Raw genomic sequence first — 14,344 nt, 5'->3', positions numbered from 1 at the left:
TTATGTAGGGTGATTTTATAATAAAAACAGTAAATCATAAAAATAAAAAAAATTCACAGATGGGGTCACATTTTTTCCGCTTTCAGTGGTTGTTCTTGGGATGAAGACTGTAGTTCTTGAAGCAAGCAGTGTGTTTACCTGGTACTTTTTACAGTATCTATAAATGGTACCTTAAAAACACAACACAACGCACACAAATGCAGAGTGCAGAGAACTCAGTTTATTAGTTTAACATTTTACAATCTGTATTATATATATTTATATATGTATTTATATTTCTGAAAGCAAAGAGGGTTAGCTTTGAATAATACTGTGAATAAATATCAGGATCGTCCTGGTGTTTTAATATACAGAAGGGGAATTTTTGAAAGAGAACCTTGAAAAAAGAGCAATATGTTCCGTCTCAATGTTGCAGTGCAACTTACACCTTATACAGCATAGCCGTGTGGGGGAGAGGGGGGGACATGCCCTTAAAACCACAGTGAAACCCCGATGGCCTAGATAACACGTGCACACACACACACGCGCACGCACACAATGGAATGAATGCCCACAGCAACACATGAAGAAACAGAATCAAAACAGTAGCTTTAGTGGGCAGATGTATTTTTGAAAGTCGCTTTGGTAAGACTGCATCGACCACGAACATAAAAGTATTGTCTGTGTGTGGGAAGCGAGTGTGTATGTGTCTGTTTGTTCCAATGAGATTTACAATTAACAAGCTATTGAATGAGTACATTCTATAGAATTAAAGTACATCCCACAAGTTTCTAAAAAAGTGACATAACCGACATTGAACACATATGCAGGTCTGTGTCTCTGACATGTAAATGTCGATGAATGAGACCACACACGCAACATTTAGCAAGGGGACATTTTGCACTCCACCGCCGAACCAATTGGTTTTTGTTTTTGTTTAATAGGAAATGTAAAATTCTCTATCATATAATTTACTATCTGCTTTATCCAATTCAAGAATCCTGAGCCACTGACCTCTAAAACCGCGAAAGGGAATCCAAGTCTAGTTTTTGGCCAGTGGAGTCTGTCTAAAGGGACACATACATCAGAAAACAGAAAATAGCGACCTGAATGTAGCCCATAGCTCAGAGGTAATGACCAGCAAAGACCCGGAAACAAGCAAAAACAGTCATAACATCAGAGAAGCAAAGCTTTGCATCTTTTGTCGTCTTTTTCTGTAGAAAAAAATAGAGAGTAGAAAGGTTTCTGCATCGGCAGAGTCAAAAGATTGCATTCACGAGTACAATTCACAGTTTTAAACAGAGGATGCAGCTATGCAAATAATATGTTCTTATATACAGACTGTTCTCTGGCCTGATAGCATATAGTAATAGTTTTTTAAACCATGCATGAGTTTAGCTATAATATAAATAGTCTAAAGAAGCCAAATTAAACACATTAGTACCTGCCAGGAGTTCATCTTTTGACACATCCTAACATGATTTATATCATCAAACTCTTGCAAAAGAGTCGTTTCGGCATCCGTACGTCTCTCTTACTGTCTCTCTTTTGTCTATAACACACCCACACCTGCACACACATACACGCGGACGCTTTCCGACGCTCTTGCTTGCTTTGAAAGTTGTATAGAGTAACACAGTAGGGCGGTGTTGCTTGGTAACAGAGTGAAGCCTGTTGCCCATGGCTACATGACTGCTCTTCCTGCAGCATTCCAAGGGAAGGAAAACCAACGAAAAATCGAATTAATGATCAACAAAATCTTCAAAAGATATAAAAAAGGATTTTTTCTACTCCAATCAGAGACAAAAATAAGATTCGTTGTTTTATATACGGTCCTGGTGGTCAATTAATCTGACAAGATGATTCTTCAGGGCAGGCATGCATTAGGGCACCTCACCGGGTCTTTCCTACATTCCTTCCAAATTGTGCCCGTGATGACTCGTATTGTACAGAGTTTGCAATGAGCCATATAAGTGCAGAAAATACTTCCGTAACGTGAGCTGTTTATGAGTCTCCTGCCGGCGTCGGGTCAGAGCAGATGGCCACTGGACAGGCCGTGACGTGCCTGCGGTCTGTTAGCAGAGTTTTGGAGGCTGGGTCATATCTTTGAGATTGATCTTACAGTGTATTGGTTCAATCTGTCACTCAGAGGAGGGCAGTATCAGGTCATCCATGGAGGAAAAGTCTAGATCCACAGTGCTTTTCATAGTGTGTGTGTTTGAAATGTACGTTTCGTGTTATTTGTATATTCTTACGTCTGTATTTTAGTTAGTCGTTAGATGTATGGGTGTGTGAGAGCATCTCACACGTGCGTTTCTATGAACGAGTGAGTGTGCATCATCAGCGTTGTTGGTGAGAGGGGTGAAAGGTCGTTGCACTCGCTGGGCGGTTCCAACGGGGCGGAGCTAAACTCGCAGATATCCAGGAAGAGCTCATGGTTACGCTGTTTCCATTCACGAAACTTCCGTGAGGTCAAACAAGGGTCGTCCAGCACCTGACTGATTATCGCCAAGTCGCCCTCTTTTGCCTTTAGGGAGGGAAAGAAAAAAGTGAAATTGATTTCAATGTTTGGCATGGCCTTACTCGGTTAATATTAAAGGTTATATTTTTGCAGAATGTAAAAATGACTTTTCACAGGCTGTCTTCATGATTGATCTTTGCCCTGTCGTGCCTTTCGTAATTGCATACCTTTAGCGTAGATCGAAGAACCCGTATTCGGTGGAGTCGTTCGTTTGTGGCGGGGTCATTACTGCGTCTGATGAAGGACCGTCTGAACTCTTGTTTGGTGGAAGGCCTCTGCTGGCCGAAAGCGGAGAGGCTCGCTTGCTCCAGCGATCGGTACAGCTCCTGAAAGCCATCTATGGCATCGACAGCTTTGTTTTCAGTCTCAGGCCTCCTGCTTCTGGCTCTGTGCAACTCCCTTTCCTCCTCCTCTTCCTCCTCTTCCTCATGGAGATGCGTTCTTGGCCTCAGGGTGCCGTGCGTGTGCATGTGGGTGCGACCGCTGCGGTGTCCCCCGTGTCCCGCGCGGTGACGCGGGAGACTCTGGCTGCGCTGCTTGTGATTGTGATGACGGGGGTGGGACTCCTCGCTGTCTGTCAACGGAAATGGCCCATCGCGTTCCATAGGGCGTCGACGCTGGGCGGGGAGCGTGGCCTGTCGGAGCTGGTCAGGCGATAGCAGTGAAGGCTCTTCCTCTTCTGCTGTCTGTAGGTAGTGTAGCCCGGTGCTGGTCAACGGGGTTTCAATTAGGTCCTGCCATGAGCGACGTTCTCGATGGGAGGATCGGCAGGAAGAATGGGACTCTTCTGCGGAAGAATGTGAAAATGTGGAGCCACTGGAGAAATGACGCTCGGGAAATGGACTGGTCGATGTTCCCTAATGGCAAAAGGCAAAAAAATTTTAATCTGGATTTACATTGATAAGGATTGAACAAGATATGAAGCAGTTTTAGTTTGTACAACAGCGCAGGTTTTGTATTTGTACTCACAGAGGGGTTGTGATGGTACGTGGCCTCCTGTTTGAGTGTCATAGACCCATCCACCTCATCTTGGTCACTCTCACTCCAGTAATCTAAACAAAAACAACATCCGAATCAAATGTACATGCATGTCTAGTTCACAAATTCAATAAGGCTTTCAGTTCAACAGTATGGATTATAGCTGAAATTAAGTCCATGACATCATAACACTATGAGCTTACCTTCATCAGGACGTGGTACCGGATCATCAGGCGTGTAGCCAATCGCTGCCAAGCCTAAACGATTCATCCACCTGAAACAGGACATTTTGACATAAGGGGACATAACAGACTGGGGTGGTTGAAATTAAAAGGTGCTTTTAAACCAACTCACCTGTTCATTTCTTCTAAATGATCAGTAGCAAAAAAGAAACTCTTAATTTTGGGATGACATGCTTTGAAGGCACTGAAACAGAAAAGAAATGTATGTGATCAGCACTTATGTAGTGACCCAGATTTCTTTAGCCCATGGGTTTCATAATCCGATCCTTTCAGAAACAGCAAACCCAACACAACAGAGAGAATTAGCAATTACTGTTGTTTTATCAATACTCACTGTTTCCTCCTGCATTCAATCGCTCTGTCTATCCGAAACTCTGGTAAACTTATGAAGCCCTCAGCTTTCTCATCCTGTACACAAAAGCAAAAGAAATCAATATTCGGGAACACATGATAAAGTAAATGGGTCAATGAATAAAAATAACTTATGACATGTCACATTTTACTTTATTTTAGAAAATCTATTTAGCTTAAATACATTGTTTTGGTATCTTGTAAAATAGCAAGATTAAGACAACTGTTAAAATGGTGTTTATTATAAAAAATTCTAAATAAGATACATTGGCTTTATTTTGTGTTCAAAACCTTTTCTATGAACAAATAGTAGTTGTTTGTATAGTTACAAAACTTCTGAAAACATCCACATTGTTAAACAAATGTCAAGGAAGGTAGTACAACCAAAATCATGGGCCTTTTATTAAGAGGTTAACAAGTATAAATGGTTACGGAAGTAAATTTTCTCTCCCTTAAATGTTGTGTATTTTGAAGTGGCCTGCTGATTGGTGTCTTCGGCGTCACAACAAGTGTTGCAAATAATTACTGATGATAGACTAAATAAATAAATAAAGTTGGACGTCGATGTTTGTGATTTTAGGGACCATCTCGAAAGCTTTAATGTACACGTTTCTATCTTCAATAGCATTTAACGGTTTATTTGAATAAATTTAGATCAAAAATCTAAAAAGTGTGCATTACAGCTGACAACCACATGAACACTGTAGAGTTGGTTTCGTGACTGTTTGTTCACTGTAAGTGGTCCCTAAATTCACTGCTATCAAATTGCAAATTATTGACGAATCTATTTAAGCTTAATCAAATCCTTGATACAAGTAAAATCTAATTTGGTCGCCCATGCTAATTTCGCTAAATATGTTTTTGCTGTTTACAAACAAAACAAAACGTTCAACACGTACAAAGTACACTTAAGCTTTAATTACATCACAAGAATAAAACTTTTTATTTTGAGATTACAAGAAAACAAGCAAGCAAAAATAATAAGGGTACACAACCTCTCTCTGTCTTTATGGCTGGATGAAGTTTATATTTCTATCAAATACTAAAAAATAGATACTTTAATGTAATGGCCTGGTTCTGTGTTAGGTGATACAACCAATGTAAAAAAAGCTATCAAACACGTTTTAAAAACTTTTTGTATTTAAAAAGTATATTTATGAATTTGATTTCACACGCAAAAGCTTATATCAGCATCCAAGTAGATGTCTGTTAAATGTAATTTCATTGCAGAGGTCAGGTGGTGCAACCAGGCAGTCAAAGGGTGCAATTGCTATGAATGCCTCTAAGAAATAAAAAAAACATTAAGCTTAATCATTTTAATAAGCTAATAATTTAGCTACTACTTTTAGTTTTAATAAATGCCAGCTAAGGTTGTCTATAAATGTTAATATACTTAAAAATATACTTATATATTGTTCTTAAAATTATAGCTCTCAAATGTTACATTTATGGTAATGTTGTTTTACACTTTCAAACTATTTTTAGGATTATTGCTACCTTCAAATATACAAACAATCAGCAAGACACAGGGAGCGCATTAAAACTTATCTGGCAACTAGACAATGATTGGTTGTACCACCTGACACTTTTTGAGTGGGGACATCAAAAATATTTACAATAAATCAATAAAATATACTGAAATATTGTTTAATAAACAAAACTTTTCAAACACATTGTTCCTGACCCAAAAATATGCATTACATCAAGATTTAAAAGTACATGTTTTTGTTTTGTCATTGGCACAAATGCATTGGTTAGCTTTATAGCATTTCTGAAACTGAGATGAAATATATATACACTGTCAAAAATAAAGGTACAAAGCTGTCACCATTTAGGTACAAATATGTATATTTGAACTTCCAATATGTACCTTTGAAGAACTTATATGCACTCTTTGGATTCAAAGGTGTACCTTTTTGAAAGGGTACTGTCCCAGTGACAATTTTTTTACCTTTATTTCTGAGAGTGTATATATTTTATGCAAAACATGTTTTATGCAATGAATAGTATTAAGTGTGGAAAAACAGTTTAGATTTCATTAATCTTTACAATTTTGTCGTGGACATGCAGGACACATTTGTTTTTCAACTAATGACTTTACATTGCCGTCTTTTTATACATAACTAGACATTTCATTTGTGCTGTTTTTCACATGGGAACCGTTGGTTGGTGGTTAAGGTTCACCAGTCAAAAGAAAAGGAAGTGTGTTTGTTTGCTTACGTTCTGGTTGGTGTACCAGTACAGGTTGGAGTCTTTGAGAACGAACCAGTACTTCTTCCATTTCTGCGTGAAGTAGCCAGTGGCGTCTTTCTTTTTCCATAACCAACCTTCACAGTCGCCATGACCCAGATCTTTGCATGCAATACGCCTCCTGCTGGCACTACTGAGGGATCCTACACCCAGATACAAAGAGTATTATTAAATGAGTAATGCAATCAAATGTACAAACGCAGCATAGTGTGTTCAAAGTAAAAGAATCTCATCATTGTACCTTTGCTTTTCTTCTTGGGTTTGGTCCTCAGAGAGGCATAATGCATAGACTAGAGAAAAAATAAAGAAAGCTCATGAGAAACAAAGACCAGCATAAGAAGAAAGGTTTTTTTCAGAAGGATCCTAACCTGATCACCCTCATTAAGAAAACCACTATAATTTGTCATGTTTATGAATATATACATGCCTCTAGGGACAAAAATATTATTAAATAATTTGTTAGATTTGTATAGAATTTTTGCAGATTTTTTGCTTATTTCAACTATGTGTCCTATATCAGTAAAACAAATATACTGGCGGTTTCCTGGACATCTTAAAAATGGCTTTATGAAACAGAAATGAATAATTAATCCTGTTTATTCTTCCATAGTCCATGTGTTAGTAATAGGTGTGTTTTCTGTTTCAGAAAGCTATTTTAAGACATTATTAAAGGGGAAAATCTGACTTTTTCCGTGTTTAATTGCTATAATTGGGTCCCCAGTGCTTCTATCAACCTAGAAAATGTGTACAAGAACAACCCAGCAACTTAGTTTTGATAAACCATTCTCTGCAAGTAGGTCATTGAAATTTGGCTCCCATTCTGATGTCAGAAGAGGATAATACCGCCCCTTAATCTGCACTATCCAACCACGGCATTGCCATTTAGTGCAGAGATCAGCTCATTTGCATTTAAAAAGACACACCCAGACACATTTTTGCTCACACCTATAAAGTGGCAATTTAAACATGATTGGGATATTTTTATGCAATAATAAATTATCTATATGGTACTTTGAGCTAGAACTTCACATACGTACTCTGGGGACACCAAAGATTTATTTGACATCTGAAAAAAGTCCTGTGAAATGTCCTCTTTAACTAATAAAGATTTGGGCCAATTCCTGTCTTGTCAAGTCAAGTTTATAGTGCTTTTGTACAATGTTGAGAACAGGACAATTATTAAATATATAGGTTATAGAATAGAATACAAAGGGCCAGATTTACTAAACATGGCAAATTAGCATGAGAGCGGAATTCCAAATAATCCCCAATGGGAGTGGTAATATCTGCAGGTTTATCTGCAGGTGCAAAAGCTGATTTTCATAATGATCAACGCACTACTGAGAGCAGCCAAATTAGTTCAGGGTCGCAAATAAGCAAAGCTGATGAGGTGCTGGTGATCTACTAACACCTGATGCGCTTGAGTTCTTAGCTGAAAATTCAGGGTGTGAAATCCCACCTAACAAATAAGGTTTACTAGAAGTTTTGTATTGTGTGACTTCTCCTAGTGACCCCTCTTTTGTTTCCTTCATGCACAATTCTAGCCATTTTAGATGCAAAATAATTTAAAACATGCTGTTTTCTGGGTTAATTATAGCACAAATACCAGTAATATCACACGCGCAAACATTAGTAAATCACGTTACGTAAATCATTTAAATGCTCTCCTTCCATAAATTTTGCATCTGAAAGGGAAACTCCTAATGAGGTCTTTCACAAAAATATCTAGACCACACTAGTCCACTGCACGTCTTTAGTAAATCCTGACAGTCGTTATTTAATGCCAAAATCATGGTTTGCTCTGAGGCAAATCTGGCCCATAGTATTATTCAGTGGTGATCGGTGACTTCTTTTATTCGAGGGCGTGTCTTGCGTGTATTTTGTGAATGTGAAACGGTTTTGGCGAAGTGTGCAGCAGGCAGTTATTTTGACAAAACACATGATGCACATGGTTCACATGACACTCCAAACACATATTTTGAATTTGTGCCCCTCGGAAAAGAAGTCACCAGCCGCCACTGGTATTGCAAATATTCTTGTCCCTTATAGATGAATTATAATCTAATTTTAAACCCTGTCCAGAAAAAAACACCCAGTAAGTTAATGCAAAAAATTAAGCAATTGATTTTAAAATTATTTTTGACATTCTTGTTTAAGGTTTCAAACATGGCAAACTAACTAATAATTTAAAAGCGTGATAAAGTCACTTCTCTGTTCTCAGATAGATAGCTCCCTCTTTTCTTAGTTTAATATGAAACTATAACATGTTTAAGTTATAAATTTATAGTTTTCTACAGAATGTATAAAAACGTTCAATGCTCAGAAATATAATAATGAAATTATTTAAATGATGTAATGATCTAAATAACATCTGTGCATGATGTTTACCTTCCTCATTGATGCCCCTGCTTGTCGGTCAAGTCCTGAACTTGCATACCTAGGGGAAAGAGAAGTTAAAAACTTTGGTTATAAAAGATGTTTTTTTTTCAAAATGCTGGGTAAATATTGGACAGAACACGTGTTGGGTTAGTAAATAAACCTATGCTGGATTGTTTCAACTCATGGTTATGTTAACAAAAACCCAGCATATAGGTTTATTTATAACCCAACATGTGTTCTGTATTATAAATTTACCCAGCAGTTAAAAGCAACCCAGCAGAATTTAGAGTGCAATAAAATTTTAAAGGCATAGTTCACCCAAAATGATTTTTTTTTCATCATTTACTTACCCTCATGTTATTACAAACATGCTCTGCTGAACAAAAAGGACGATATTTGTAATGAAGCATGGAAACATAGGAAAAATTCTGCTATGGAAGTCAATAGTGCTTGAAAACGGTTTGGTTACAAACATTGCTCAAAATTTCTTTCTTTGTGTTCAGCAGAATAAAGAATTTAATACAGGTTTGTAACAATAATTTTATGTGTGAACTGCCTTCAAAAGGTGATTATTTAAAAAAAGCTGAAATAAAATTTTGTCAAACCACAGGGTGTGGGCATAATGTATGTATGTGTTTGAAGTCCTGATTGTAACAGCTCACACGCACACCTTTAAACACATATACACCCTGACACAGACACAACTCTCGATTTAACTGAACATTTGCTTTCGGTTCTTTGAAGACATCATAACAGCAGAGATCTCCAGTTATGCTTTATGCTTTACTGCTCCAGACTCTCACTAAGATCAAATCTGAAACCACACACCTTTAACTACAGAGGAAAGAAAACAGCCTTACTTTCTTAAGTAAGATTCTTACTTAAGAATTACTTTCTATTCCTCTTTGTTAAATGCCAGTTCATTATAACAAGTAAATGTTGTGTGTAGTATAAGTCTATAAACTTTTTGTCATACAGTAGCAACTTGCTATCAGATTAAAGGTAAACTTGTTAAACATCTCATTCATTTTAAAATCCTGAACTTTAAAGGAATCATATTTTGAGATGGTTTTTATAGTTCTTGAGATAATGTATATACTGTCTATAAATGTGTATTGATATACTGTGAACTTAATTATTTATAAAAACGTATTTCCCATTCCTAAACAACCATATGTTGATAGAAAAATTGTGAAATCCTAGGTTTCAGAACCACAAAAAAAAACTTCCTGGATGTACACAGCAATGACACAAATTCAGTGTTAAGACACCTAGCCTGCTCAGTTACGATGAAATAAAATAAAATATTACATTCTTATAATTATTTAGAATTTTTCGATTGATATTTTTTCTAAACTGATGATAAGTGTAAAATATGGGCATATATATCTATCTACTGGCATATCTTATCAGATCATTTAAAACAAATGGTGCTATATAGCACCAAAAGTGGTTCTTTGCTCGTAATCATAGAAGAACCATTTTTGGTGCTATATAGCACCGGTAAAGCACCTGTGTAGAACCATATAGCACCACATATGGTTCTACATAGCACTATATGGTTCTACACGGGTGCTTCACCGGTGCTATATAGCACCAAAAATGGTTCTTCTATGATTACGAGCAAAGAACCACTTTTGGTGCTATATAGCACCATTTGTTTTAAATGGTTCTATAAAATGGTTCTTAAATGGTTCTATAAAATGGTTCTTCTATGATTACGAGCAAAGAACCACTTTTGGTGCTATATAGCACCATTTGTTTTTAAGTCAATCTGTCACATTGTACTTCTAAATCCATGCTTCGCAAAAAAGACGAGTCACTTAAACACAAATTAGATCTGACCACAATCCCACAGCTTGTGTATGTATAAGACAGCTTGTATAAGCAAAGCAAATATGATCTGTCTAAATCTTAGAATACAAAAAGGAAGAAAACAGACTTCAGGGAACAAAAATGTAAAAAAGCAAAGTATGTGGGTTACTCACCTATCGGCATCTGCTCGCAGCGTGTCTGCAGCTCTCTGTAGAAATAAAGAGAATGAAAGAGAGAGGAAGAGAGATTAGAATTTCCTGTTTTGTGTTAAAAAAAATGAAACTACCAAGCCACAGATCTGTGTGTGAACGTGTGTATGTGTATGGTTATATAGCGCTAATGTGTGTCACCACACAACACCTTCTTCCTCCCACTTCATAGACATTTGAACAGAACGTTACAAATCCCTTTAGCCCAACTGGTAGAGCATTGCAAAAGCAATGCAAAGGTCATAAATATACAGTAAGTTTAAAGGTTTCATGAAACGCCTCCAACTTTGCACCGGCTTTTGCATAATTCCCTTTGAAGACCAAACCATGGTTTACCAACAACAACTGTTGAACTCACATGATAGTGTGGCATTGTGTTTGAGTCAGGCACGGGAAAGGGCAGCCCCTCGGGTGGAACTGCGTCCAAACGCACAGGTGGGACAAGCATAGAGGGACTGATTGGAAAACTGGGACTGCTGGGATTTCGGCTTTTCTTCCTGGATCGTCTGCTCGTGTCCCGCTGAGAAAACTCCGCTTCTTCCTGAATCAACAGAATCCTGTCATCGCTGAGAAATCGTAGGAGAGAGGAGTCTGAATCTGAGGGATAAAGATAAAATGCAGGGTGTGAAAATGCAATCCCTGTAAAGCAGTTTACTTGGCGGCCATCTTGATAACACTCCTGAGCAGCAATTTTCATTTTAGGCAGAAGGATTTAGTACCTATATCGGGAATTACTTAAATTTCTTATAAGCATACATCAAATTTATTATAACATCTTCCTGTCTGTGGTTTTGGAGGTTTATTTCCCCTCATGGAGGTTTGCTTTCTATTTTTATCTGTGGTAGAGTCACCTGCGCATTCTCTGTTCTATTTTTGGAGTTCTGTTTCCACAAACAAAAGCTAAGAAACGTGTAACTAATGAGTCATTTTACACGCTGTTACTGTTCCCTTTACACATCTCACATCCCAGAAATCTGTTGATTCATTCATGTTAAACTTTTTTATGCTTTAATGCTGAGACATTAGCAAGACAGGCCAAAGTGGGACATTTTTTATTGGGAAAAAGTGAACACTGGACTAAGGGGCTTAAGTCTAGTCCCAAACTAAAATGCATGTTTCAGCCGTCTTAACTAAAATATCCTAAAATATATCAGTGCCAATGTTTTGTCTCAAGATGCACACCAGCAATGTTTTTTGTAAGGTGTTTTTGTTAAAACTATTTTAATGTCTTAATATAACTAAGCCCTAGTCCTGTATTAATCTAAACCCTTTTCGGGAAACCCCTTTAATGTTTCTTGCAATTCCTCCAGCTTTGTGGGTCAGAGGTATTGCAAAGCAAAAAAAAATTTCTTTTAGCTTTCTTGAATGTAGGTTACAACGTTCACTACACTGGCACCAAATGTCAGGCTGAATCATTCTGAATTTTTTCCTAGGGAACTTGTATGACGCGTAGCTTTAATGTAATAATGTGTTATTAACAACAATTATTCTACCTGCCAAGAAAAGTTACTTCAAAATGCATATGTTTTTAAAAGAAAAATGTCACAGGCCATTAAAATGATGAGCACGTCCTAAATATATGATCACATTAACAAATACAAAGGCTGAATACATCCACTGTTTTTTACTACTAGCAGATGAGAGATGGATGTTCACAACACTGAACTCTGACCTAAAAATCCTCTCAGAGATCATCATCTGTCCAGCTTTAAAAGACACATTCCTAATGGAATGTTTTTTTTTTGTTTTGTTTTTTTGAGCATACAGCTCTGTTTCTTTGACTGACAGACAAAATCTCTGCTGGGATGTGAATAATGCCTACAAAAATAAAATCTCAACATCAGCAAAAGTGAGTCATGTTAATGTTTAGTAATGTGGTTAGAGTTCAACTATGTCCAGTAAAATAAAAAGAATCAGTGTTACTATGAACAAACATATTTGAGTTTTTTATAAAGATTTGTTATAATTATTAAGTTATATTAATTTAATTAAAGTTGACAGTTGAAAATAACAATAAGAGAAAATGGAAAGTTGTGTTTGAGAAAGTTGAGACACCTCTGCTTCCTCTTTTGTAAACTCCAGATTCTTGAGGTTCGGTCAGCCACTCAGTTCCCATTGAAACCTGCCGTGGGTCATCTACAGAAAGACACGGTACAACAATTGAGAGTGTCGGTATGTTATAGGTATCTAAATATAGATTACTGTCTATTACCTTAACTCAGTGTGTGCATTACTTTACATTGTTGTACAACATACTAAATGATACATACCCAATTATAGCACTTAAACGTGAAAAAAATGTATGGCCTGCTTATTAAAATACTAAACATCCTGCAAATTGACATCACAGCTGTGTCCCAATTCAAGGGCTGTGACCTTCTAAGCATGCAACCTTAAAAGGCAAGCACTTGCTCTTTCAAGGTGGCAGCCTCAGAAGTTCGAGAAGAGAACTGAAAGAGACGGTTTAACCTTCAGAGGACCGATAATTTGTGTCACCTGCTGCACGCGCCCACCGCACCTGTCAGCAGGACACAGCGGAGACGTTTCTGACTTATTAAAATAAATATGGAATCAAAAATGTTGATGTATATTAAACTATTCCATAGTACATCAAATTAATCAACCTTAGAAATATACTCAACATAAACAGAATACAAAACATAACTTATACTAAACGAGTGACAAGAAAAATGTTTCTGATCAATACACACTTTTATTAAATAAAGGATTTAATTGTTTGTTTTAGAATATCCAGCCATTATATGCAGCCGTTGCAGGCGCGCAATGAATCTTGGGATAGCCTCGGCTGTTAAGGATCCATTCGTTCTATCTTTAACAGCGGGGTGAAATAAGAACGCATTTTGAGGCTTCATTCTAAGCATCCTTTGAATTGGGACAGCCTTCCTAACCTCAAGTCGCTCTGCTGTGACGCAGCCGGTCTTAAAATACGTCCTTAGAAGGTCGCAGCCTTTGAATTGGGACACAGCTCACATAACACCAATTTAGTGTAGTACAATTTGTAAACATGTATTGTTAAAATCTATGACATGTTTAACTTATTACTACACTGTCAGGAAAATTGTCAAAAAATGGTCCCTAGGACACTTTCATAAGGTCATATGCCATTTAATATATATATTTAGGTACAAATATGAATACATGAAGTCTTTCGGTGCAAAGTTGTAGGCTACCCCATATATAATAATATATATAATATATAAGTTTATATATACTTATCGGGGTAGTTCCATAAAATTATGTCATCAATTTCTCATGTTGTTACAAACCTGTATAAATTTCTTTGTTCTGATGAACACGAAGGAAGATATTTTGAGGAATGTTTGTAACCAAAACAATCATGAACCCCATTAACCTCCATAGTAGGAAAAAATAACAGTATGGAAATGAATGGGGCTTATGAATGGTTTAGTTACAAACATCCCTAAAAATATCTTCCCTAAAAATATCATCAGAACAAAGAAATATAAACAGGTTTGTTACAACATGAGAGTGAGTAAATGATGAAAGAATTTTCAGTTTGGGGTGAACCCACCCTTTAAATATTATATAACTTTTGCTCTCAATTGCCATCTATGTTTCTTCACGTACTGTACTTATCT

At 36.9% G+C, this 14,344-nt stretch overlaps 1 protein-coding gene across 1 annotated transcript in view; it reads right to left on the bottom strand.

Moving 5' to 3' along the window:
* Positions 1 to 200: 200 nt before the first annotated feature.
* The window catches only part of LOC135732483 (connector enhancer of kinase suppressor of ras 2), a 46,793-nt gene continuing 32,649 nt past the window's right edge, over positions 201 to 14,344 (bottom strand). Inside the window, exons 12-23 of the mRNA XM_065250548.2 lie at positions 12,780 to 12,860; positions 11,083 to 11,321; positions 10,689 to 10,723; positions 8,710 to 8,758; positions 6,563 to 6,611; positions 6,292 to 6,464; positions 4,055 to 4,128; positions 3,833 to 3,904; positions 3,682 to 3,752; positions 3,470 to 3,552; positions 2,668 to 3,357; positions 201 to 2,506 (exon numbers count right to left, since the gene is read on the bottom strand). Of these exons, the coding sequence (XP_065106620.2) occupies positions 2,282 to 2,506; positions 2,668 to 3,357; positions 3,470 to 3,552; positions 3,682 to 3,752; positions 3,833 to 3,904; positions 4,055 to 4,128; positions 6,292 to 6,464; positions 6,563 to 6,611; positions 8,710 to 8,758; positions 10,689 to 10,723; positions 11,083 to 11,321; positions 12,780 to 12,860 (1,841 nt within the window). The 3' untranslated portion in view covers positions 201 to 2,281. The remainder of the gene's footprint in view (positions 2,507 to 2,667; positions 3,358 to 3,469; positions 3,553 to 3,681; positions 3,753 to 3,832; positions 3,905 to 4,054; positions 4,129 to 6,291; positions 6,465 to 6,562; positions 6,612 to 8,709; positions 8,759 to 10,688; positions 10,724 to 11,082; positions 11,322 to 12,779; positions 12,861 to 14,344) is intronic.

This window comes from Paramisgurnus dabryanus, chromosome 5, assembly GCF_030506205.2.
Source record: "Paramisgurnus dabryanus chromosome 5, PD_genome_1.1, whole genome shotgun sequence".
Lineage (NCBI taxonomy): Eukaryota > Metazoa > Chordata > Actinopteri > Cypriniformes > Cobitidae > Paramisgurnus > Paramisgurnus dabryanus.
The sequence above is the reverse complement of the archived record's forward strand: the minus strand, read 5'-3'. Positions and strand labels throughout refer to the sequence as shown.